Raw genomic sequence first — 26,604 nt, 5'->3', positions numbered from 1 at the left:
TTCTTTAAAAGAATAGTAAATCATCGTTTATAAATTTATTCTTCAGAGAGGCTCACATGAACATGTTGAGAAAAGAAAGGCTCTCAGAACTTAACGTTAAGTATAAACTTTTGGTTTAACATAAACAAAAGATCTTTCCCAAGTATAAAGTGCACAGTTAGAAACAAATTAAAAACAAACCAAATCAACAAGAACAAAATTATATCAAAATGATACTTGATCTTATGCAGATAAATGTCTTCACTCTAAGATACTGTTTCTTGAGGAATAGTAAATTTTTAAAAAGCTTTTAAAGAGGTCACGAGCCCTTCTAACCAATTACCTGGTTCACCTGCAGGTCTGAAATACTGTTAAGACAGGAGCACCAGAGGTTACACCTCCAGACACATGAGCACAGATACATAAGCAGCCCAAGTACATGGCTACTCGTTCTCCCTCCCTCGAACAGCATCAGTTCCCAGGATAAAAAGGGCAAAGGAGATATTACAGGGGTTCTGGAGTTCTCTCACAGCACATTCCCACTGGGTTATTTTTCAGGACCTACCCTGGCCACCCACAGCCTGAGCCAGAGGTTCAACACCCCTCTCCCCATTCCAGATATAAAGGCCACAGATTGCTCCAACTCCTGAGCATTACTGAATCTTCTACTTTGTGTTTTTAGTTTTATGGTCAGACTTCTTCAAGCTTTGAGGTTTTATTTAATGAAAGCAGCCTTCCTCTTAGACCTGAGTAAAAGACAAGAGGAAAATGGTCTTCACTTGTCCAACAGTACAGACATTCAGAACACTCACACCAGTACTGCCAGTACAGGAAAACTGTAAGAACCCTCACAGATCTACAAGAGACAGAAAAATGATGCAGGGACAGCCATGAGATCCAGAACAGGGCACAGATACAAGAACAGAGGTACTCCTGATGAGCCTGTCTGCCCAGTACAGTGTACAGCAGAGCCAAGGTGCACTTGGTGCAGGACAGGCAGAACGGGGCAGAACCCCGCTGGCACTGCCCTCTCTGCACACCTGAGCCCCAGCAAACACCTGGGCAGCTCAGCCGTCCTGCAGCCACTCAGACCAATGGCTTTTCGAGCAGTCTTTTCAGAACAGGCAGTAAAAAATATAACATTCCACGTATCAAAAATACACAATAAAACAATACAAGGCTGCATGGCACTGCAATGCATTGTTACTTCAATAAAAATTGTGGTCACTTGCAGCAAGAGGCCTGCACCAGTTTTGAATACCAGAAATTTAGTCTTTGATTATCACAAGATTCCCCTCTCCCTTCCCCCTTTTTTTTTCCCATGAAATTAATTTTGCTAATTTTGGAGATGCCACCCTTGGTAATTTCTTCTTTACTTTACCTTACTCTATTTTCAGAAGCATACTTATCTCTCTCTTCTTCAGACACTAAGAAAACCCCAACCCTCCCAAAAGCCCCATCAAACCTGGGTTGGGACTTTTTCTGCCAAGACAGACATTAGCACACCTAAGGAAGGGATCAGGACTAGATGGTGTAGTAAAATCTGTAATAACAATGAATTGCAATTTTTAAAGTTACTCCTGCTACACAGTGCCAATACATTAAAAAATAAATGAGAACTGAGTTTACTCTGTTGTAATAAGTTGTTTCTTAGAAGCCCATATGGAATATGCACTTTAAGAATCTACATTAAAACATTCTGTATTGCAAAATACATTCTGCATTTTCTGTGAGTTATTCCAGTCCGTCCAACCAGCTTTTAGAAAAGTTGATGCTCAAATTTACTCATCTTCTGAGGAAGCAGACTGAATAGCACCAAAAAGAAACCCGTTACTCATCAAAAGGAAGCCTTTGTTTGCAGCTGGGTTCTGAGGCTCTCCTGCGTTCATTATCTGCCATGTTATTCCAGGTTTCCTTCATTGGAGTTAGATGGGGAGCAACAACATCACCATCCTAGTATTAAAATACAGGAAACATTAATTCACTTTTGCTTTCCATTCTAAAGCAGAGGAAAAGCAGCTCACTCTCACGTTGAACTGGAAACAATCAATTCAAGGTCCCAGAATCTCTGTAAATCAATAAACACTGGTGACTGCATCCCAGGCTGGAAACTGCTGCAGCGAGTGGTGGAGAGACAAAAGTGCCCTGCCTGAGAAGGTATCACCATTGGCAGTCCAGTTCTTCCTAAATTATTACCAGAAAATCTGGAAGGTCAACTGGCTGTATCCTGGCCACTGGTCTACAACAGAATCATTAGAGTGTTTCCTGTGACCTCACCACAGCACCTCACTAGCTCTGCTGCAATCGACCTACCCTTGGTGCTGGGATGTGCCTTGCACGGTCTGAAACAAGCAAGGAGAGCAGCTGAGGCAGCGGGGCTCACCCCAGTCAGATACAGATGTTAATCTGTGCTCAGGCATTGCCAACACAAACCATCAGCTGCCTAAGACCAGAAATCAGCTGGTGAGATGCACATTGCTGTGCTCTGCAGCATGCCAGGGCCTGCAGGATGGATGTGCCTGAACCTGAACAATGTGCTTAGAGGACACAACCACACTCTACAACCAGGGAGAGCGGTTGCTTGATCCACTTGTAAAAAGCCCTTCTATAATTACCTGCTCTACAAGACAGATGTCAGAAGAATGACCTTAAGAACGGGCCTTACCCAGTTTTCCATGCCTGCATCCCCACCTAGGAACACTCCTCTCCCGGGTGGCCTCTCGTGTTTGAGGATGCAGGTAGGTCTTTCCCCTACCTGGTCTAGTGGAAGGTGTCTCTGCCTATGGCAGGGTTTGGAACAAGGTGATCTTCAAGGACCCCTTCCAACCCACACCATTCCATTATTATCCTCTGGTACTTTCAGGTGTCTCCAGCACTACTTCAGGTGAAACCAAAGCACCCCCAGATAGAAGCTGTGATAAAACCAGGGGTTAGGTGAGTGAGTGGGTGCCTCTGCCTCAATGTCCAACTTGTAAATGAAAAAGCAAGCTTATGGATGAAGATGATGAGCTCTAAAACAAGAAATAGAATAAGTGAATTTGTTACCTGTGGTTTGGTGAAATCATTCTGCATACACCACTGAACAAAATACTGTTTTGCAGCTGAAATAACATGTGGATCCTGACTTTTGTAATAAACCCGGACAACCTGCTCCATAAATATTTTGGGTAAAAGCTTTGAAACCTTTGAAATAAAACAGAAAAAGAGCTTTACTATTTCTTGGAATACAGAAGGAAAATGGTAAGAAGCTCCACTACAATCCATGAGTTTTATCCAAAGCAATTGTGATATTCCAACTCCTAGTGTATTCCAATTAAATACTGTTCATATGCAAAGGCTGTCAGGGTTCCAGATTGTCACAGTACAACACACACTGAAGATCTGCAAGGCCATGGATCCCACCACCTCTCCACAAATCCTGCATGCACAACCACACAGGACTCTGATCGCTTCCATCACAGGTGGTAAAAATGCTTTTCAGAAGGAAAGTAAAAACCTACCTGTTCTTTACTGATTTTGACTGCCTTGGAAGGATCAGCCTTGCAATAGAAGTGAACCTTATCAACTGGATTCTGTTCCTTCATTCCATAATCCATGCTGAAAACCTTGCGTGTAAAACAAAGAAAATGGCATATGTTAATGTTTGTCTTTAGTTTTCTCACAATAAATACAAAAGGCCAAACACACTCCACTCCTGAAAATTACAGTCATCAAATAAAACACTAATTAACAAATTATTACTTAAAAACACAATCTGGTATTTGTATTTTGCATCTTTTCTTCCACCCCTCTTGCTCTGATGCTGCCAGGTGGATATTCATATTTACAGTGACCAGCTCCCAGCTGTGCTCTGAAACATTCCAGTTTCCAGCACTGGAAGTGGACTGGTCCCTTGCCAGCCTGGGTCTCCCCAAAACATACAACCTACAGAGGCTGCAGCAGAGCTTACAATCATAAACATGAGATTTAGACATTATTTATATTGGCCTGGTACACCAACATTTCTGCGGTCAGCAGGGACCCACTTCCCTACGATTTCAGTTTGTGGGATGGCAAAAGCCCAGGCAAATTCTTTAAAGCTCAGTGAACTGCTACAGTGTGGCCAGTGAAGTGAACCGTCAGTGCAAGGGTGCTGTGGGAGCGGCTGGTGATGCACTCTGTGGAAAGCCACTTGCCCTTCCCAGAAGGAACTGAGAACAGGGAGTAAGCTGTGTGATGCCTGCACACTGCCCCAGCTCTCTCCTCCGTCTCAGGCTCCCTCCCTCCCACCACTGCTGGCTGCAGACTGGGCTGTGGCAGCAGGTGCTTTGTGCCTGCTAGGCATCAGGAGGGCAACATCTGGAGCCTCTTTTCCTCCCACTGGCCCCTCAGGTTTCCTGCCTTCCTGACCAATCCAGTAGTCCCCAGGCTGCTGCCATCTCCACTGCTCCTTGTTGGAGTGAGGACAGTGACAAGAGAGCCCATCTGTCACCAGGAGCAGGGTACAGGTGACAGCCCAGTGAGGCTCCCCACTGCCTGGCCCACACCCTCCCAGCACAGCAAACCTCCCACGGGAAACTCGTTGACCTCAGACCCTCAAACTGAACCAGGCCTGCAGCTACAGACACCCTGTGGGTTCGTTCTTTCACCAGGGTACACAAGGCCCTCTGTGATTGAGAAATTTTTACTTGAACCCGCTCTGAGAGGTGTTTACATCAACTACGAAATTCTCGGCCTTTAGCTCCACATCTGGAGGGTCCTTCTCTGGCTTGGAATTAGCAATGCTTTCTGCCAGGCTGTTACTCTGAAAGAAACCAAACCAAAGGATTAACTCAGCAACTCAAATTACCTTTGTGCACTCTCAGGTCTAGGTCAAGGCAACACAACACATGACACATTATGTTTTTAAACCAAAGCTTTCAATTCTTCACAGCTTGACAAGACCCTTGCAGCAATCTGGTTGTTTGAACTACTGTACACCACAGCCATTAGTACAAAGCCCAGTTTTTAGAAACAAACTAAACTTATGCAAATGAGAAGACCCAAAATCTGCCAGTCTGTGAAGGAGGGGCTTTACACCTGATGATGGGGCAGGGGGAGAGCAGGAGTGCACCATCCAGAATGCTGAAGCATGAAAGCAGAAAATAAGTACCTGTTTTTCCAATACAAATGTGTCGCAATTAAGTTCTCCAAAGCTGAATACTAGACATTTTCACTGAACTTTTTAAATGAAGGGCTGCAGGATCTTACCCTCTAATAAAGCTTTTATATCTATGCAGTCAAACATAAAAAACCACAAAAAAAACAAACAAACAAACAAAACAAAACAAAAAAACCCCACAAAAATACTCTGCTAAAGTACTCCACAAAAGCTGAAACCCACAAAGGGGTTTTGTTTGGTTTTGGCCCCAAGGAAATCTTCCCTGCTGACACTGAGGCTAACGCAAAGCAGAGGAGCGTGGTTAGATGGAGCACAGCTGTCCACTGAAATGTGTGAGTCCTCATTCAAAGGCAGTGGCTTTTTTTCAGGGCTGCTGTGTTCTGGGAAAGATGCAAAATTTGAAGCAGCAAGATTTCCTGGGAGCAACTGAGACTCATGGGAGTGCAGCCCAGAGACTGTCCAGGAGGGAAGGAATTCCACTAGAAGCAGTTGGGTTGTTTTTTTGGTTTTTTTTCCCTGTTGATTTTTCATTGCAGAGATGCAGAGACTAATGAGCAGAAAATCACACCCATTGCCAAGCTGAGGTATGTGTGTGGTTTGCAGTGACTCAAGAAACCAAGGAAAGGTTTATTTAGACTGAGAGCAAGCTTGGAGGAAAACCTTGCCAGGAGGGAACAGGCTTGAGGCAGCCTGTTTGTAATTATTTCTACTCTGAATCAGAATGTATATGTGTTAATTTACTGCCTAACTTTGCTTGCATTCTTTTGAAATTACCTCTCTGGTTTGCATTAACTGGAAACTCAACCTGAATTTGAAAGATCTGAAGCTGTGTGGGATTTTCCCCTGGCTCTGGCCAGCTGGAAGATCACAGAATTGCACAGGGCTGGAGCAACCGGGTCTAGTGGAAATTGTCCCTGTCCATGGCAGGAAGTTGGACTGGATGGCCTTTAAAGGTCCTTTCCAACCCAAACCATTCTGTGGTTCTAAACACAACCTTGTGGTGTGTGAAGGAGCTGAGCAGACACAGCTCTGTCTTGTGCAGCTGCCCTGCCGCGCTGGGAGGAGGCTGAGCCTCTGACATTCCTGCCACAGGCACTACAGGAGGAAACATCCTCCCTCAAGCCCTCAGCTCTGCCCCCCGAGCTGCAAAGCACTGCCTGGATATAATTACAGCACCAGCAGTGATCCAGTCTCCCTTCAAATTAACACCCTGGATACCCCAAGGTTCAACGCCTCTGGCTGCACTTTCAAAGTGAGTTTTCCTTTCATTAACCAAGCTTCTAAAAGGAACTGTTTAGAGGTGGAACTCCTAACGTTTGCTCTCACACCTGTCTCCTTATTTGTTGGCCCACTATCCCAACCTTCTCCTCAGAAGGGCAGAAACTTGACCATCCATGCACCATTTCATGTTTGCTGTCACCTATTTCCTCCTGCTTTTGTAATGCAGAATCTCTTAACACTATTTTTCTAAAACAAAGAACACAAGCAAACTTTCTCTTCAAACAAAAATATGAACAGCTAGTAGTCCTTTTCTAACCTTATCCTTTAAAAGAGCTGAATTCTTTTTATGAAGGCTTTCTAGATACAGACACCCAATTCTGGAAATCAGGAATAGAAAATTGTCACCATTATGGCTAAAATTTGGGGATAAGTAACTGATGATCTGACAACACAGTATAGCAAATTAAAAGAGCTGAGCCAGCTGAAGTGAGGTCTAACATCATTATTTTGAAATAAGACAACTGGAATTAAACTGCTATCCGCTTTGAAAAGCACTCATGAAAAAGACTGGAAAAAGTCCATGCATTCTCATGCTTAGTACAGAATTTAACACCAAGAAATTCAGCAGCTATTATTCAGTTTGATATTTATTCTAAAGCAAAGCACACAAATTACAATTCAAAGCAAACGTGTTCCTTACTGTTTTGAAATTTTCATGAATATCAAATGACATAATAACCTCTTCAATCAATGGACTGTAAGAGTCTTTTATAAAATTTTGTATTTTTCATAAAAGTTTTTCCTGAAAATGCTTCTGCAATAATTCAGCTTCTGAATTTCCACCTGTTGGCATTCTTCTGACTGTTTGTAGATAAAACTTTCCTCAATTTCTTACATGTTTCATGGCTCAGCTACTTAAAGTTGGGAGGAAAACTTTTGACTCTATTTTTCAAATAGCAAATAACAAAAAAACCCCAAACCCTCAAACTAAACAAAGCCCACATAGAGATAAATGGATGTTCAGCAACTTCAAGAACATTTTTATGGGGACAGAATTCAGAACCTTCTGCTAAGGGACATTACCTTTATAATTTCCTTCTTTGATTCAGGTCGAGTCTCTCCTAAAAACTTGTATAATTCACGTCGTTCTATTTTACGCAAAATTTCTCGTGCCTCCTCCAGCTCAGGATGACTTGAGTGCAGAATTTCCAGGTAGACACAGTCTGCCAAAGTTGCATTGATTTATGTTACGTATGTCACAATCCAGTGTCACAGTAAAATGAACAAACACGACCAAAGGTCACAGCAACCAGAAAAACTGCTAGTTCAGGAAAAACACTTTCAGGGAATGAGGGAACGAAGTCTGACAATGAGAAGTCACAATATTATCTTAATTAGCATTAGATTCACAATGGTTGTTGGCAGAAAAGCTATCTCAATTCCCACCCTGACAACATTGTTATTTCACTAGAAGTTACTTTCTCCTCTTATTTAGCCAGTCTTGTTTAGCAGACTATCCTGAACTCCACCACCAGCTCAGGACATAGGTAAAGACTGTCTTGTAAAAAAATAAAGAATGGCCACGAAGCCTTCCGGTTTTCTCAGACTTTGGATGCCAGCACCAAAATCCTCCCTCCTGACTCCACATGACAGTGACATGTGCAGCAAGATTCCAACCATCAGCTGGAGCAAGACAGGTTTCTTTTGATGTGGCTTCACAGCAGAAAGGCTGTTTTTGGCTGTCCTAGAGACTGCTGTTGCCAGGATCCTGCTGGCCTGATCCGCACCCCATGACTGCATTCCCTGGCCAGGAACACCTGGGCAGCTTCGACACATGCTGCAAGCACAGCCCTGCAAGAGCCCACCCGGAGCTGCAACCAGCCTGAGGAGGTCCCAACAGGGTCCAGAACAATCTCTGAGCCATGTACCAAAACACCTTCAACTGGTTTAGTGGACAAGGTCAACCAAAGCCAGGAACTTCTCCATGAGGAACCACAAACCAGGTCTCTTCAGACAAAGAATAGATAATGCAGGGGAAATAAGAAGCCCATGAACATCTTCCCTGTGCAAAAGCAGCAGTGACAAGGAATGTTTTGCTGTCTCAGCCTTTACTAGAACTAGGATTTGCTGTCAAATCAGGAGGCAACACATTGAAAGACAACTGTGGTTCTTCACCCACCATGGAAGAAAGCTAGGGAACCTTCTGCTGCAGAACCTCCCAGAGGTTCATAATTTGTAGAGGTCCATAACTGGACAACGTCACAGAAGCATCACTCACCAGGGACTGCTGAAACAACCCTTAGGAGTGTCCTTGTTGCAAGCACTTGTCCTGGATTAAAGGACAGGTGTCTGCCAGAGAAGAAGGGAACCTCCCTTGGAATGGAGACTATGACCCCCTTCCCTCCAAATTATTGTAACTTTGAAATTATGGGGCTTTCAGGCAAAGAAGGGGTCCCGTTCCCAGCGAGGTCGGGTGTTGGAAAGGTCCCAGTTCAGCAGCTGCTCTCATGAGCAGGAGCTCACCCACCTCCCCGTAAGCAGAAAGCAGCGCAGGGCAGAACTCTGAGGTGGCAGCAATTTCTCCTCACCCAAAATCTCCTGCTATCTGAGAATGGAAGCAAATGGCACCCTTCCCCCTCCTCCTCGGCTACATCTTTTGTCTCTCTTAAGTATTGTTTATTCCCATCTCTTAGGCAACAATTGGAAGAAAATTCCCCGAGCTAAATGAAAAAAAAGGAAAAAATCTAACCCTCCACACCACCAAGGCAGGAAGGAGGTTTAAGAGGAGGCCACACTTGTTCTTCATGCTCCACTGTACATCTGCTGCTGGTACATTCCCCACATCACTCTCCCTCGCTGTTCAGCCCTCCTTGCTGAACAGACGGTCCCAGCAAGCAGCTCCTTGCTGTGGCAGACTGTGAGAGGCTGGGCACAGCCCTGCTGTCCTTGCCCTGAGCCGCGCTCCTCACCAGGTAGCACAGGTAAGCAGGTAGTTACAGCAGGACCCGCCAGGCCAGCCGTTCCCCAGGAACAGGCCCAGCTCAGGAACACCTTCACCTCAGTTCTTTCCTTTCTGCCCAGCCTTCCATTGCTCAGCAATGCAACTCACGTTCCCCAGCTACTGCCCCTCAAAGCCAGCTTCCCTTGTCCTGCCCTGAGCAGAGGCACACAGTGACAGCTCCTCACCACAGCAGCAGGAGTGTGCTCAAACTGCAGAGGGCTGTGGCATGTGAAGGACTGCCAGCAGAAGGCCTTTAGCATGACAAAGGCTAAGGCATACAGGATTCTCCTCTGCAAGGGTGCCCTCAGGCCCTGCCACTTCATCCATGCACCAAAGACAGAAGTTCTTCAGTCTCTGTGCTGGCCAGCTAAGGCTGGGTGATGGAAACTCAGGAGGGTTGGCTTGGAAGTCCTGCTGAGCTGTGGCTGACAGGTGCTGCAAGAGCTGCCAGTGATGAGGAGCAGCCCTGAGCAGGACCTGCAGCACCCCTGCCCTGCACGCACAGAGCCCTGGAGCAGTAGGGCTGCCTGGCCCCCACTGCAGCTCTGAACACAGCCAGGGGAACAGAGCAGGAGAGGCAGGCAAGCAGGGCAACCGGAGACCCCACGAGAGCTGTTTGGAACCTGTTTTGGGAATAGCTTCACACCACAACACACATCCAGCACTTCACCTGACAGAGCCACCTGTGCTACCACTTAGAGCTCACTCACATCCCACTTGTGACAAGTGCAACAAACTCAGGGCACAGGCAGGACCTTCTAACACTGCTGAAGTGGAACACACGTGGAATGTAAAGTTGGTGCTTCTTTCTCTCCCTCTCTCAACATAAAAGTGATTTAAACTAGAAGGTCTTGCTCTCCCTTCTAGCAAGATTTCAGAGCACAAGCATTAGACAGCCCAGGTCTGCCCCACCTTCTGTGCACAAAAGCAGTAAAAACAGCATTTTAACAGGTACTCATGCTCTTTTGTTTAAAAAAATAATTCTGAGACCTCATACCAGTTAGTTTAGTGTAGGCTTCCATGTCCTCCATTGCTGTAGAAATCCGATACACTTTTCCTCCAGAGCCTCTTATTTCAAAAAATTTGTCTGCTTTTTGAAAGGCTTCTGTTATCCTAGTTTGAGACAAAATTTCGACTTTGGGGTAATATAGTTTTGAAACACCTCACTGGTCAATAGGCAAAATGAAACAAATTAGTATGTTATAAACAGCAGACAACAGATGAAACTGTATCCCCAGCACACAGCAGACACTGATCACTGCAACATCTTGTCTCCATGCTGTCACTGCACATTCCAGCAGAGATTCACTGAAGACAGGTTCAGAACAGAATGTAACCTTCAGATGAATGAGCAAATTCACTTTGTTCTGCTTTAGACCGGGTTTAGCACTGTTGAGACAATTGCACAACCCTGCAAAACAGTGACAAGGTCCCTCAGCTGCAGCAAGGCTCCCTCACAGATGGCCACACCTTTTTACAGACTCCTTGCTTTCCGAGTTAGCTGAGAGGGTACAAAGCATTGTAAATGGAAAGCATCACAAACACAGTGTTTTCAGATGGGAAAAAATGATATTCTAAAGATGAGGTTCTTCCAAATTTCCATGTACCTTGCTGTCATTTCCAGCTTGGACACTCTTTTGGAAAGGCTGCTATAATTACAGGAAGCCAAGAACTGAGTTTTTCCAAACTAAAAAGTATGTTTTACTTGTCATATGTAGGTAATGTCAAACCTGAGCATTTTTAGTCTGAGTTTTAGAGGATCCCTAAATCAGGAGCTGAAGTTTATGAAACTAAAGCAATGCAAATCACTCTTGTACTGTGTAATCCTTAACACACCTTTTTACCAAACTCAACAGACAGTTACCCAGCAGACAAGACCCTGAGGAAATAATATTTGGGGATACAAGTATTTTTGATTCTCAAGAAAAGTAAAAATAATAATCTTACAGGGAAAATTCTATAGACATCAACAAGAGAGGTAAAACAGCAGGTAGCCAGCTGAGTTGGTCCTGAACAAGTCTTGCGTCACATAAACATAAAGCCAGGCTCCAGCTGAGCTACATGAGCCCTTTCATGACTTTGTTAGTAACCTTGCTCTAGTAACCAGGCAGTTTGAGCTAAGTGGTCTCTAACTTGTAGATAAGGATTTGACTTCAGCTGTCAGCAGTTTAAATGGTTTGAGCACACCCTGGTCCTGTGCTTCTTCAGGCCTTTAGTAATTTTTCTCTAATTTAATTTAATGTGGAAGGAAGCTTTTGTCCTCCTCTTTTTCTGTTTTTGTTTGTTTTGTTAACCAAAGCCTCTATGACACTCTAAGTACTAAGTCTTTTCACAAGAATCAGAAGTAGCTTTTATTCTACGTCACACCTTATTGATTTTCTGAATATTCCAAATGGATATGGATTGTTTCAAGAATTTAAATATAAATTTAAAAGGAAGGAAAGGAAAATATACTTGCATTATTTCAATAATGTTGCCAGTCTTATGCTGGTATGCTCTCCGGTGCAGGCAATTCCGGGTGTGGAACATCTCGTACAAATTTCCAACTTCCTGAATCAAAAAAACCCTATCAGCATTTACTTTTGCCACTGTCTTACTAAGAAAATTAAAACAATCAATCAATCAATCAAATTAGTTGTCTCCTCCCACTCACAGCATAAAGCAGAGTAATTATTATTCCCAGTTTCCAAATTCTGAAGCTGGCTCAGGCCACCGCAGGAGAGCGGAGTGCTGACAGCCACCCCAGGCAGCCTGGCAGTGAAGAGAACCCCTCATCCCTTTAGCAGCTCCTCACACAGCCACACTCCCTTCCTGCCCAGCAGAGCGGGAGCAGGACTACGCAGATCTGATGGGTCTGTAGAGTCTCCCCTGACAGGATCTGCCACAAATCCTTTCAAACAGTGGTTTGTTCTGTCCCTCCCCAAAACAGCAGCTTCTGAGAAAAACTTCCAGAGCAGCAAATACTTCTCTCCCTCTTGGGCTAAGGGAGCATGGGGCAGGACGCCCAGCCACGGGGTGCAGCTCCCCTGTGTGCCCCTGGGTGCTCTGACCCCCCTGAGCTCCACGCGTTGCTCACCTTGTCACGGGTGCAGATGTGCTTCTGGTTTTCCACTTCACAGACCCGAGTGAAGATAAGCAATCGCTTATAGTCAAAATTATTGGGGATTCCCAGGTGATGGCAATCCCTAGAAATATTCCACAGAGTGTTTAACGATATGCTAATTTGTGTACATACAGGAGCAGTTTGTCAATAGGAATTCATAATAAAATGTAAGATTTGTACCTTGCAAAATAATCCCACTTGTCAACGTCAATGCCATTTTTTTTATTAGCTACAATCTCATAGAGGAAACTTTTCTCCTTTGGTCGACCAAGATAGGGCCACTGACAGGGGAGACAGGAAGAAAAACATCAGAAACAACAAGAAATTAAAGTACACCAACCATGTCAAATGGCTTTTTAAAGACAGTGGAAATACACCTTGACTTTGCTTGTGATAAACATCCAACACTGAGGTAGTGAAGAACACAAAGACAAGGAAAGAACTTCCAGAAGCTATCAGGCATTAGAAATCCAGAACAGGGCCTAAGCGGCTGTCTTCTCAGAATCTCAAGAAGAATAAAACCCATGAACACAAGTATTCATTGCCCAATACTCTACTAAAAAAAAGCCTGCAGTTTGAAATGAAAAAACAAAAACCAAAAAAAGGAACATATCAACAAAGAGGGGAAATTTTGAAATTATTTCATTTTCAGGGAATTAAATACACAAATATGTCCTGCAAATCTTCTGCAATCCTCAGCTTCACAGAACAGAGTTTAAAAACATCTACTTAGAAGTTTTAAGAAATTTTTTTTGAATATTCAGCTACTTAAACCTCTGCCTCACAAGGACCAATTCAGCCATAAGGTAAACAGGAAATGAACACCAAAATAATAAGATACAAGGTGCACATTTTCTTGAAAATGTAAAGATCCTTCACCTAAAAAAATGCCACAAAGTGGCCTTGAAATTCTGGAAGTGGAAAGCATTATATGCAAACATGGCTTCCATGTTACCTGTACTACAGAAATACTAAAACTGATGTGACTAGCAACAGAAACATACGCAAGCAGCAGGATGCAAGCACGTCATGGATAAAAATACCATGATCACAAAGCTCTGCTACCGGGACAGGTTCAGAGCGCTGTTTATGTCTGGTGCCTGAACAGCCACTGTCCATGTCATGTCCATGTCCTGCACCACAGTGCACAGCCTGCCAGTGCTAGCTGCTGCCTACCACCAGGAAGGTGCTGCCATGTATCATGTGTGGCACTCCTCTTCCTGGTATCCTGCTGGAAAACGGGCACAGGATCCAAACAAGGCAAACCAGACAGGGTAAAGAACCTGGCACAAGATCAGTGCTAGTGGCAGGCACCAAGATTCATGTGCAAACGAGCCCAGTGGGATAAAAATCAGCTCGTGGATTTTGTAAACGGATGTCCTCTTCCTATAGGATCTCAGACTCAATTTCACCATGGCAAGTTCCTTGTATTTGCTGTGGGATTGCTACCCACTCCTGCAGCAGAAAATAATGGGCAAGTGTGAACATTTGTGGGTTACTTGTTTGGGACTACAGTAAATTCTGATTAGGACCAGATTGCCCTGACAGATCTCCCACTGACTTCAGCTGCTACCAGTTCTTTACACTGGTGGCACCAGAATGAGTGCCCTGGAAGAGATGACAAAAGCTGTAAAGCGTAAAACGAGGAGAGGACCTGAGCTCTTTCATAGAGCTGCAATGATTAACAACTGCCATCTCTTATTGCTTGCCTCTTGAGGCAACCCATTTCTTCAAATCTTATCCCTGCCTCTATGTTTGCTAGTGCAATAAATCCAAGCATTTTGCTGCTGTCATGAAAGCTGTTGTGGCTCTGGCACTTGGGCCAGGCTCGGATTGCTCACTGCCTCGTTGCTGCCAGTGCCCAGTTTTGTTATCCAGATTGGGGGAGGCCTCCTTTACTCTAGGCCAAGACCCCCATGATCCCTCAGCTGCTCCTCATCATACTTGCGTTCCAGACCCTTCCCCAGCTCTACTCCCCTTCTCCACTGCACCTCAGTGTCTTTCTGCAAGTGAGGAGCCCAAATCTGAATGCAGAATTTGAGTTGTGGCCTCAGCAGTGCCCACCACAGGGGCACTGTCACTGTCCTGGTCCTGCTGGCCATGCTATGGCTGGTACAGGCCATGTGCCATTGTCCTCTTGCCCACCTGGGCACATCTGGCTCATTTTCAGTCACTGTCAACCAAACAGCACCTCTTTTCTGCCTAGCCACTTTCCAGCTGCCCTGACCCCAGCGTGTAGCAGGACCTGGCATTGTGGAACCTCACGCAATTGGCCCAGGCACATTGATCCAACCTGTCCAGATCCCTCCTTTCCTGAGGGATCCTTCCCTCCTTCCCTAGAGCCTTACTGCCCTCCAACCGAGCATGACCTGCATTTCCTAAGCCCAGGCTGGCTGGGCCTGGTTGCCTGCTTGTCCTGTACGTGCTGCATGATGGCACTCAGGATGATCTGCTCCATGACCTTCCCTAGCACCAAGGTCAGGCTGACAGTCCTGGATCATCCTGACCCTTGTACACGGAGTCACATTTGCTGATTTCCAGTCAACTGGGACCACTCAGGACGGTAGGTAAATGATGAAAAATACCTCGGTGAGCACTTCTTCCAACTCCTTCCACTCAAGTACCCTTGAGTGGATCCCAGTCACCTGTTAGGTTCCCTAAATACAAGTAACTTTCTACAGCTTTCCTCTGATCTAGAGGCTTTGGGATAAGAATTTTCAGGGAGCTGTAAGCATATTAACACATCTGCCAGCACTGTAAGAAATAAACACAAAACTCCTCCAGCATCAGTTGTGACAAGATTCCCAGAACTTCGTGGAGCTAGAAGTAACATATAGCAGAAGCCAAAATTATCTGTTCTTTCAGCGAAATGAAGACATTTCTTGGGATAACCACAGGAGCAACACACTGACTCACCGATTTCACACAGGCAGTTTCATCTATAGGCCCTCCTATTTGTTCCTTGATGAACAACACATCTTCTTCCAGGACAAGACCATAGGACTTCATGACTTCTTCTAGTTTATTGGAAGTGATCAAGTGCTCAAACATTTGAACAGAAGTTGTTTCATGCTGTGAAAAAAACCCATCCAAATATTGTATTACATAGTTTAAGCATCTTTCCTGCAGTGTCACAGCTTTACTTCCAGTCATCAGCACTGCCTAGCAGGGCACATGGGCAGACTGGTGTGAAGTGCAGCAGCTGGGTGCTTTCCTAGTCATTTTCAATTAAACAGAACAGGAAATCACCAGGTCTACAGAGTCCAGAAACAGGCTCTTCAGCAGAGAGCTGTTCATTCTGTGCGTTGACAAACAGCAGTAAGGCAGTTACAATGCTAAAAGACAAAAGAATCAATTTTGCTGTGTAAAAGATTAACCAGTTTACTCATCTGATTTTGCTAGGAAATTACAAGCTGAGAGAGGCCTGGAAGGACTATGTTGCACTTCATTCACAGCAAACCACTGTTGAAACTCTGTTCAAAATTTTGGAAATTTTGAATTCTAAACACTACTGAATATCCTGTCCTTGGACTAAACATACTGGAAAGAAAACTGCCAGTTAGTATTTTGCAAATGTAAAATATATTCTGTAGAAAACTCTCAATACGCATTTTAAGGCACAATGCTGGCCAAAATGATCAGTGCAGCCCTAACAAGGATATCATCACAAGATTAGGAAACAACACTCTGGTTTTCATTTAAGCCATCAAAATGATGCAATAAGGTAAGGCCAGATGACTACTATAGCCTCACAAGCACTGGAACTCTTTAAAGATTAATTATTCTGCCTCTAAAACTTTCAGGTTTGTCTTTTTATTTTAATAGTGAAAAGCCTACCTTCCAATTCAAATCTGGACGAGTGAGTGGAATAAATCTTCCATCAAACATGTGTGAAAATGGCCCATGACCTTAAATATAAAGATTACACAGGCTTAGCCTGAGACATAGTTGTCAGCAAAAGTTCTTGAGCAAGCTTAGATCTGAATTCTCCTGTATTTGACTTTTCTTGACGTGTCACAGAATCTGGTTTGGGTTGGAACAGACATTAAAGATCATCTCATTCAGACCCCTGCCATGGACAGGGACACCTTCCACTATCCCAGACTGCTCCAAGTCCTGTCCAACCTGGCCTTGAACACTTCCAGGGATGGGGTGGCCACAGCTTCTCTGGGCAACCTGTGCCAGAGCTTCCCCACTCTCACAGGGAAGAACTTCTTCCCAATATCTCATGTAACCCTGCCTTCTGCCAGTGGGAAGCCATTCCTTCCTGTCCTGTCCTCATCCAAAGTCCCTCTGAGCTCTCCTGGAACCCCTTTTATGTGGTCTAAGGCCTCCCTGGAGCCTTCTCTCCTCCAGGCTGAACACCCCCAGCCCTCCCAGCCTGGCTCCAGAGCAGAGGGGTTCCAGCCCTTTGTGTAGCTCCAAGGCCTTGGGGCAAGTACAGGGTGCATAAGTAGCACCCCATCCTTACGCTGGGGCCCAGGGCTGGTGGCAGCTCTGCGGGTGGGTTGTCACCTGAGCAAGGCAGAGGGGCAGAATCCACCCCCCACCTCTGCCCACGCCGGGGATCGGTCCAGCACATGGCGGGTTCTGGGCTGCCTCTGGTCCTGTCTTACCCACCAATGTCCCCAGGTTCTCCTGAGGGCTGCTCTCAATCCACTCTCCGCCCCTCCAGCCCACCCAGGTCCCTCTGGATGCCCCATCCCTTCCCTCCAGCATGTGACCCCACCACACAGCTTGGTGCTGTTGGCAAACTGCCCAAGGGTGCATCAATCCCACTGTCCCCATCACCAACAGAGATATCCAACAGCGCCGGCCCCCACACCGGGCACTCCTCACTGGGCTCCACCTGGACATCAAGCCTGTAACCACCAGTCTGAGTGCAGCCATCCAGACAATTCCTTCCCCATCATCTGTGAGGTAGACTCAGGTATAACAAGTACACTTTCCTAAGTTATTTCGAGTACTACTGCACTTAACAGCCAGTTCCAGCACCTACACCACAGGCAAGTACTGCAGCAACCCTGAGAATATCAAATTACTCTGTGTCAGCTCTGAAGAAAAGAAGTAGCTATGAAATAAATGTTACAATTTTTGAAAGGAACACTAATTTTCATTCTGAAATGTTTAAAGAGACCTGGAGAAATCACAGAAGGAAGCGGACACTTCCACTACTGAGGGCAGAACTCTAAGCACCATTTGGAAACAGGACAAAACACTAGCTAAGAGTGGCTACAGATTCAGGTGGAATTGTCTCCACAGACATACTCCAGACCAGACAGAACAGATAAAACCTGTCTTGGAATATGACCATGCACTGAGCAGCCCAAAACATCTCACATGTTCTGACCTCACAGCCAGCTTTTCATGCTGGTTAGCTTTCCAAGAGCAACAACCCATCTCAGATGTTCCTTACCCAAATCGTGACAAAGCCCAGCAATTTCTACACAGAGGATATCTCGCTGGGTTATACCCAGTTCTGGTTGTCTCTCCTTCAGTGTACGAACCAGACATCCTGCAAGGTAGCCAACCCTGTTGCAAGAGGAAATGAAAGAAATATAGCATTAGTTTAGGATGAACAGAAAAAGAGAAGCTCCCCTATTCTGTTTTGCTCCATTAAGTCACAGCCCTTGTCTGAGAGGCAGCATACAAGGAATACCCAAACCCTGACATGGGAGAGAATCACAAACTGCTTCCTGTAGCAGAGGTTTAGTCCTTTGAAAGCAAAAAAATCATTGGATACCATGTCCAAAACACAGAGACTCTACAGCATCCTGCAGTATTTCATAACACACAACCCCACAGTAGCTGTGTAAGGGAACAGCAGTGCACCACTGACAGTGAGAATCTTGAAGCACCTCAGCTTACACCGAATCCTTGAATTCCAGTCAGGACAAACTGCAAAGGTCCACAACAGTCACCAAAGCATTTGGTACTTTTTTCAAACTGCTGCTTTAATAATAGCTCATGACAATTATTTCTCTTATTCTCATTCATTTTAAATTTGATTTAATTGAACGGGCACAAAATCAGCAGGAGCAAATAGACAGCACACAGTCCCACAAAGTGTTTATTATAACCTCTGCACAAACCTCTTTTTATATTTGCCTCAACAGTTCCCCTTTAGTACAGCTTAAAGCAAGACAAGGCTTCCTATGATGAGGTAATATATTTCATTAGTCCAAATTTCACCATTTGATGGCTTTTTACTAGACCAATAAGAACACGAAACTCACTTCTTCTATTTGCAACAGTGCAGAAATCTTTGAAATTACATACAAGCGGAGAACAACTGTCCTAAATTTAACTCGATAGATGAATGGAAGTGTTCAAAAGAAAAGTTGCTAATAGAACTGGAGTTTTCAGACTTCTGTTGTGAAAACTTTGTTTATTTTCAACCACATTTCTGTCTTTTTGGTTTACCAGATGCAATCAATCCAGGCTGCCTCATTCATCTGACCCTTTTGCAAACAGCCATTTGAATCTCATTATAAGTAAGATTTACTCCACAATATTTCAGCACCAACAAAAGCAACTTTAGGCTGGCCAGATCACCTGAATAAAAATCACTTACAATCTTAATTTCTCTGCCCCTTGAGATATACCCTTAAAACAAGCTCAACTTTGTCATTCATCAGCTTTCCTGAGGAGTCTGAATGACCTAGCAACATTCTATGAATCCTTGCATCCATCATATTTCTGCTTAATGGAATGACATCTATCAGCCTGACAACTTGCCATGGATTGCATGAAGCACATCTACCTACAAAGGCAAACATTACAGATCAAATGGATTTTGGATGTGCTGGATGACATGTGGGGATTACAACTGTCTGGCAGATCATAAGAGTAGCCCCGGTACACTTACTAAGTTTATGCTTTAAAACTTGTATTTTGACTTGCATGTACAGTTTTTCTGTACATAACATTATTCTTAGAATAATAAAGGGTAAGGAATGCAATCTAACGTTGATCCATCTTGGTTTGTTTATCTGTCTTCATTAAAAGAAGTTCAAGGGAACAGCCCACAATCACATGGGATATACAGGAACATCTGAGACCAGAAACGCCCCCCCAGCAGTTTTCACCAACCCTCAGACAGCAGTGCCCCTTAGCTGGCACTCCACAGCAGCAGAACCAAACTTAGGGATACCCAGACACCAGAGATGCGTGTGCCAGAACCACCACCTTACCCCAGGGAGTGTTCAAAGCGGTTGTGAGAGGCTCCTGGAAAAACAAAGTACGTGCCACCCAGCTGCTTGATATATCGGAGGCGCTGGAATTGAGGGGTATCGATGATCCGAACAAGCAGGGGATGCAATTCAATGTGCCCATGAATAGGATCATTAAAAACCTACAGAAGCAAGAGAAAAAACCAAAAACAACAAAAACAAAACCCCCAACATTTAAAATTTGACTTCAAAAAGAAAAGGGCACCAAGGTAAAGGATATCTAGAATGGTCAGGTATTTGGTGGGAGAGACTGTTCATCTTCTGTAAAACAGACATATCCTGCCAACCCTGTGTCAAGATCTATCACAGAACCATAGGATGGCTGGGGTTGGAAGGGACCTTAAAGATCATCTTGTTCCAACATACTACGATGGGCAGGGACACCATCCACTAGACCAGGCTGCTCCAAGCCCTGTCCAATCTGACCTTGAACACTTCCAGGCACAGGGCATTCTCAAACTCTCTGTGCAACCAAATTTATCTTGGAGAACTACTAAAGCTTGACCTATTTCACATAGCAAGGGAAGTCAAAATGCCTAAAAATGTTATCTCCAACTGCGCAATTCCAAAATTTAACGTGTGTGAAAACTGCTGTCTTTATTAATCTCCTATTCCAATTAAAGCAGCATACTGCAATGCATGTCTGAGATATCCAATAAAAGTGTTTGGCTTGATACTGTTCATGCTTTTAAAATCAAATGCAATATTGCTGGGTGGAAATTATGATTGTTACTTTTTTCTTAAAACAAAATATAAACCCCTAAGATGACCAAAATATGAAAGAAGTACTTCCTGATAAGCACATATTTTTAGAGACATCTGAGTAACTACAGGGTCTCAAGTAGAGAAGGTCAACATATTTAATCTTTAATCTTTGCTGTTAAACTGCAGGCAAAACCATTCCATCACACACATATCTTGGTCAAACACTGAGACAAATAAGGTTTTCCTGTGCTCTCTACCCTTGGTCACTGAGCTGGGAGGGCTCTAGCAGATACTCAGACTACTACAGAACATGCACAGCCTGGTCCCAGTTAAAGCAACACACGCCACTGGCAGAAACAGCTGGACACAAGAAACAGTGAAAGCAAGGAGGAGTCTGTTAACTCAGGCCTGGGGAAAAACTAATAAAATAAACCAAGGGGAGACTCTACACAGAGGGATGTGAAAGGGAGCTTCTCCAACACATGTCAAACAGCTCTTCTGCTCATTTAATCCCTCACAACCTGCAGGTGCCCACTGCAAGCTTCCACATGATGATTCTGGTATTTCTTCTAGTTAATGTGGTTTTTCACAGACCACCACTACCAAGGGCCCAGAGTTTGCTGCTGTGCAAAGGAAAGGCACCAGCTGGCAGCACCAAGAGGGGGAAGGCAGAGAAGGGGAGCAGAGCCTTGTGCAGGGCTTGGGGCAGGACCTGGCCGTGGTGTCCCCATAGCATGGATTACCTTCATCACCTCTATGTGCTGCTGTTGCAGCTGCGTCAGGCACGCCAGCACTTCCAGTCGCTCAGCTGGGCAGCTAGGAAGGAAAAAGAGACACTAAGAGCAAAGTCTGCAATGCATGTCCCTTTACAATTTGCAGTACATACGGAATTACTTATGCAAATTCACATTACTTTGATATTCCTTGATGGAAGAAGACTGCAACTGCAACTTTTTCAGAAAAATATTGAAAGCATTTAGCCTTCTAAAATCAAGTATAGAAGGAAGGAAACAAATAGCTACAGAATATGTCTGCAGAGCAGCATAAGTGCTTCTCCCACTTACACAGAACTGAGACATAAAACCACCAAGAAACTGATGAAAAAATTGTGTAAGCCACGCCTGGCATCCTTTAAACTTATTCAGATGCTGCACGTTGCTTTCCCATAACCAACATTTTTTAAGGATGCAAAACTTTCTTAAACTAAAATGCCAGAGTTCCAACAAATGATTTTTATAAAAATTTCTTGTAGTTAGTCAACTGTCTATTAAAAGTTTAATTTTGTCAAATTAACTTGAAGTTTACATAAATTAATTTCAACTCCAGCAGCAAAACCACTGCAGTTTTAGAAATGTTCTAATTTTGTTGAGACTGATTCTTCTATTTTGCAAAGATATTTTGCTGTCATTTTTAATAAATTATTAAAGGTTCCCTTCACAACACACAGCTAAACTTCCAGTGCAGATTCCCTACTGTAGCCACAGCAGTCTAAGAGCACAGGTGGGACAAGTCCAGAGAGAGAGGTAATATGGTAATATGCTCTATCACACCTACTTTTACTAACTCTGTCTGCAAGCCTTGCCCTTGAGCTAAATGGTTTCAGCCTCACTATGACAGCAAACACTATCATGAGAAAATACTTTTTCTCCAGCAGTTAACCACCGAGATCGGTTTGATATCAGCGTTTCAACATAAAATTTAACAGAAAATAAGACTATAAAGTGCCAACTATTAGGAAAAAATACTACTTGATGCACTACGCATTCTCATCCGAATCATTTAATAATTCACAATCCCTAAAATATTAAAGGCATGTGATGCTTGAGCTGTTGGTGAGCAGTGTTCCTCTCAACCATTTGGTATTGCTTTCCCTAACAGGGAGCTCTTGGGCTGTAGCTGCTGCTCAGACTGTCACAAGGCAGTGCTGGAGCATCTCTCCTATGCAGACAGGCTGAGAGAGCTGGGGCTGTTCAGCCTGGAGAAGGGAAGCATGCAAGGAGACCTCACTGAAGCCTTCCAATACCTTATAGAGACCTATAAAAAGGAAGGAGAGGGAGAGAAAGAGCAGATACTGTCAGGAAAAGGGGCAATGGTTTTAAACTAACAGAGGGCAGGGTCAGATTGGACATTAGGAAAAAATTGCTCGCTGTGAGGGTGCTGAGGTCCTGGCACAGGTTGCCCAGGGCTTGGAGCAGCCTGGCATAGTGGAAAGCATCCCTGTCTGCGGCAGGGGTCTAAATGAGATGATCAGTAAGGTCAACCCAAACCATTCCACAACTCTTAAGATGAAAAGCTCCCTTGGTGATGCCCAGGCCAGCATGAGGTCCATGATACAATTCTGAGGGCAAGGAAATCAACATTGTGACCAGCAGCTATTAAACTAATATAATGAATGCCTTTAACAACTTATTTTTCACACAGAATCAAAGAATTAACCAGGTTGGAAAAGACCTTTGAGATCATCAAGTCGAACCTATGACCTAACATCATCTTATCAACTAAACCATGGCACTAAGTGACACATCCAGTCTTTTTTTAAATGCCTCCATGGATGATGATTCCTCCACCTCCCTCCTGGGTGGCCCATCCCAATGCCCAGTCACTCGTTCTGTTAAGGATTTTTTCCTAATGTCTAGCCTAAACTCACCCTGGTGCGGCTTAAGATTGCGTCCTCTTGTCCTGTCACTTGTTGCCTGGGAGAAGGTACGTCCTTTCAGGTAGTTGTAGAGAGTGGTAAGGTCTCCCCTGAGCCTCTTCTCCAGGCTAAACAATCCCAGCTCCCTCAGCCACTCCTCATAGGCTTGAGTTCCAGACCCTTCACCAACCTTGTTGCCCTTCTCTGGACATGCTCCGGCATATCTCAACATCCTTCCTAAACCGGGGGGCCCGGAACTGGACACAACACGCAGGGTGTGGCCCAACCAGCACAGGGGAAGAATCACTTCCTTAGTTCTGCTGGCCACACTATTTGTATTTTAATATGCTCTGTTGAGATCTGTCATCTGACAATCCTTTGTGCCCCACTCTGGGCTCCAAGAAGGACTGTCGTGCATTAACCCCAGACAGGAACTCAGTCCCGCACAGTCGCTCACTGCTCTGGCGGGATGGGGAGGAGAATTGGGAAAAGGTTAGACCCTGCATGCTGGATACTGCTGTGACCAACTGCCTGGATTCCCCACCTTCCCTGCTCTTTATCCTCCTTCAGATAGAAAACAGCTGCAGGGCATTTTTCACCTGAAGTCTAAAAGGCCAGACCCTCCTAAGCAAGACAAATCCTGTTAACAGAGGAAAACTAGTTTTCCAGGGCTCTGCAGGCAGATTTCCTCCAACAGCCAAAGCAGCATTACTGATAGCTGCTTGGAAATGGTGACAACTGGCGCTTCCTCATCCACTCCCCTCCCTGCTTTGTCCACACCCTCCTTCATGCCACAGGTCACAAGGACAGGAAAATCCCTTTCCCGTGCCCAAAGAGGTCAGCCAGACAGCCCCACTCATCACTTGTGTTCAGCACGCAGCACTCTGCACATCACATGAAACATCCACTGGCAGCAACATGAGAACACCTGGGAAACTCACTGCGCTGCCTCCAGGCACCACTGGCCCAAGCTTTCCCCTCTGAACAGCCAGGAACCCGGGGAACTAAAGACATACATTCATTGGTGGCCTGTCACAGAGAAATGATCAAACTTGCTGCAGGACAGAGTGCAGTGGACAGCAAAAGAATTGCTCTTAGCGCAGACTTAGAGATGTTTACTAAAAGCAGAATGCTTGAGCGATTTCTCATCCAACTCTTAACAGTTTGAGCTTAATAGAAACACGATGTCGGATCTCACACAAGGAAACTCATACAAAGTTAACAATATCTTATACAAAAAAACCCCACAAACCACCTGTAAACCCATCACCATCTGCTCCCAACATCAAGTGAGAGCTCTCCACAGCCCTGTGTCCCCATCATCTGTATCCCATGGTGAGGGACCCCTGGCTACCCCATCCTGCTGCCCATGTTCAGCACTGACAGACAGTCTCTGACTCCCCAGACTGGCTGCACATGTCCAATGTGTCCTGGTCACCTGATGCTCCTTCCCTGCCAGAAGGAACCAGCCTCCTGGCAAGTCCTACATAAAACTAGACACCAGCTTGTCATTTCAGTCAGGCAATTACCTGGTACTTCAGCAATAAACAAAGCCTTCAGCTGCCTTCCATGACATCACAGCATTTCTGTCTGCACACTTCAAACTGCTGCAGTTAAACCCCTCTTCCACAAAAAGAGAAACCAAAAATACCTTAAGGATTCCAGCACGTCTTACCTTGTCCAAAGCACAGCACTTCTGCCTTGTCCCGCTGCGTCACACCAGCTTTTATTGCCTTCTCATTCTCCTGCCCAGACACCCGCCCTTTCCCACTCCCACTCTGCATGCTGATGTCTCAATAGAAGAGCAGAAGAGCCCTTCACTCCAGCACAGCATGAGCTCAGACGAGCCTTCAGCCAAGGAGCCAACACCAAAGTGCTCTAACCCCCAGCAGAAAGCACAGCTCTGCACTCCTGTGCACCTGCCAGATTACACACCCCAGCTTACCTCAGGGCCACCAACCACAACATCAGCAAACAGCTGGAGCCAGCACGTGGGTTTTGAGACAAATTTGAAGGAAACAGTATAAACAAGGTAAACAAAGGAATAAAGAAAAGACATTACAAGATTAAAAACCACCAGGAAGTATGTGGTGAGCAAGCAGGCTCACATCCCAGTAGAGGGGAACAAGAGAGGATCCCCAGTAGGGCAGAGAAGGGGCAAAGGGGCCTTTCCAACCCACAGAATAGCAGGACAGATTCATACACTCTGCTCTTCCAGAAAAGCAAGAAACAATATTCACCAACAGGAAGATAAAAGGGTTTTGGGACAAGTCATCCCGCACTGCTGGGAACAACCTTTACAACACTTCAGAACAGCATCCAGTGTCCCTGTGTTCGCAGCAGGTGACCACTACCAGCCAGAATGCCTGCTCCGGACTGCCCAGGGTGGTGGGGGCTCACGGCAGCAAGGACTCGGCCACTCACGCACAGGCCCCTATTCTGCCAGGACACACTACAACTCTTCTTTTTCCACAGCAGCCCACGCTCCTGCTGGCACGAGAGAGCCACGGGCCGGCAGCTGCCGCAAGGCTGAGCAGGCACTGCCCTGGATTTCTCCAGGAGTCGGGTGACACTCGGCCTCTCCTGAGCAGCACCTCTGCTCTCAAACATCGGGGCTGCTGTCGCTCCTGCAGTTGGAGCAGCAGCAACTTCAGGCAGAAAAGTTAAGTTCCCATCACAACCCCTGGAGTTCACTCTTCTCTTCCCAGCAACACTCCACAGCTCACTGTGCTACCCAGTGAAATTTCATTAAACCTTGCTAACGGATCGAGGAGTGTTGCTTATCATGGTTATTTGGGCAGCGAGCGTCCGCGCCGTGACTGTACTGGGACCAGCAGGGAACGGGAACTGCTCCGAGGGTCCGGGATCAGCGCCATGGAGCCCGTCCCCCGCGGTGCCCCCGCACAGCTCCGCTCGAGGCCTAGAGCCGCGCCGAGCCGGGCCACGCGCGTGTGCCGCCGCTGCTCCCGGGCCTCGGCGCCCTTCCCCCGCGGGCGGCGCTCACCAGATGCGGATGAGCTCGGGGGCGCAGGCCGGCAGGTCCAGCAGCATCCTCCCGGTGACCCCGCTCTCTGCAGGAGCAAGAGAAGCGTCAGCGCCAGCGGCCGGGCCACACGGCCATGGCCCCGGCCCCGGCCCCGGCCCGCCGTACCTCGGAAGCGGCGCAGCAGGCTGGGATCGCCCACGCCGCAGCGGGCGAGGTGCTGGCAGAGCCGCTCCGTGTCCCACAGCCGCGGGTCGCCGCGGTCGCTGCCGGGGCCGCGGGGCCCCTCGCACCGCGCGCGCTTGGCGGGAGCGCCCGCCGGGCTCCCCATCCCGCACCGCCACCGCGCAGGCGCCACCGGCCCGGGGGTCCGGCGCGCAGTGACGTCACCGCCCCTCGCGGCCCCTCAGGCGGGGCTGCTCATGGCGGCCGGCGCGACAGAGCGGCCCGGGAGCCGCCGCAGCCCCGCGAGGAGCCTCCGCCCGCCCACACAGCCCGCTGCACCCCACGGCGCGGCAGGGTCCCCTCCGGGGCCCGCCGGTGCGTGTTCGCCGCGCCGACCCTGCTCTAGGGGATTCACGTGGACTTCCTGGAACCCTGCACCG

At 46.1% G+C, this 26,604-nt stretch overlaps 1 protein-coding gene across 1 annotated transcript; it reads right to left on the bottom strand.

Moving 5' to 3' along the window:
• Positions 1 to 26,355, bottom strand: SAMHD1 (SAM and HD domain containing deoxynucleoside triphosphate triphosphohydrolase 1). Its single transcript, XM_068208200.1, has 16 exons — positions 26,168 to 26,355; positions 26,021 to 26,087; positions 21,125 to 21,197; positions 19,638 to 19,798; positions 17,861 to 17,976; positions 16,282 to 16,352; positions 15,361 to 15,516; positions 12,625 to 12,725; positions 12,418 to 12,526; positions 11,800 to 11,891; positions 10,339 to 10,454; positions 7,424 to 7,563; positions 4,673 to 4,762; positions 3,480 to 3,584; positions 3,025 to 3,162; positions 1 to 1,932 (listed from the first exon to the last, which is right to left on the bottom strand). Exons 1-16 carry the CDS (start codon positions 26,328 to 26,330, stop codon positions 1,810 to 1,812), a joined length of 1,821 nt encoding a protein of 606 aa, XP_068064301.1. The 5' UTR covers positions 26,331 to 26,355; the 3' UTR covers positions 1 to 1,809.
• Between the last annotated feature and the right edge of the window lie 249 nt (positions 26,356 to 26,604).

The sequence above is a fragment of the Anomalospiza imberbis genome, chromosome 17, assembly GCF_031753505.1.
Source record: "Anomalospiza imberbis isolate Cuckoo-Finch-1a 21T00152 chromosome 17, ASM3175350v1, whole genome shotgun sequence".
NCBI lineage: Eukaryota > Metazoa > Chordata > Aves > Passeriformes > Viduidae > Anomalospiza > Anomalospiza imberbis.
Note: the sequence above shows the minus strand (reverse complement) of the source record. Positions and strands in the feature narration are given on the sequence as shown.

Bases quoted from the DNA above. Each gene is read 5' to 3' on its own strand.
- SAMHD1 (XM_068208200.1), bottom strand. From the start codon at position 26,330: ATGGGGAGCCCGGCGGGCGCTCCCGCCAAGCGCGCGCGGTGCGAGGGG. The intron at 3,163-3,479 runs GTAGGTTTTTAC...TTTATTTCAAAG, and splicing joins TCAAAATCAGTAAAGAACAG to GTTTCAAAGCTTTTACCCAA. The intron at 1,933-3,024 runs GTAACAAATTCA...TTTTAATACTAG, and splicing joins ATGATTTCACCAAACCACAG to GATGGTGATGTTGTTGCTCC.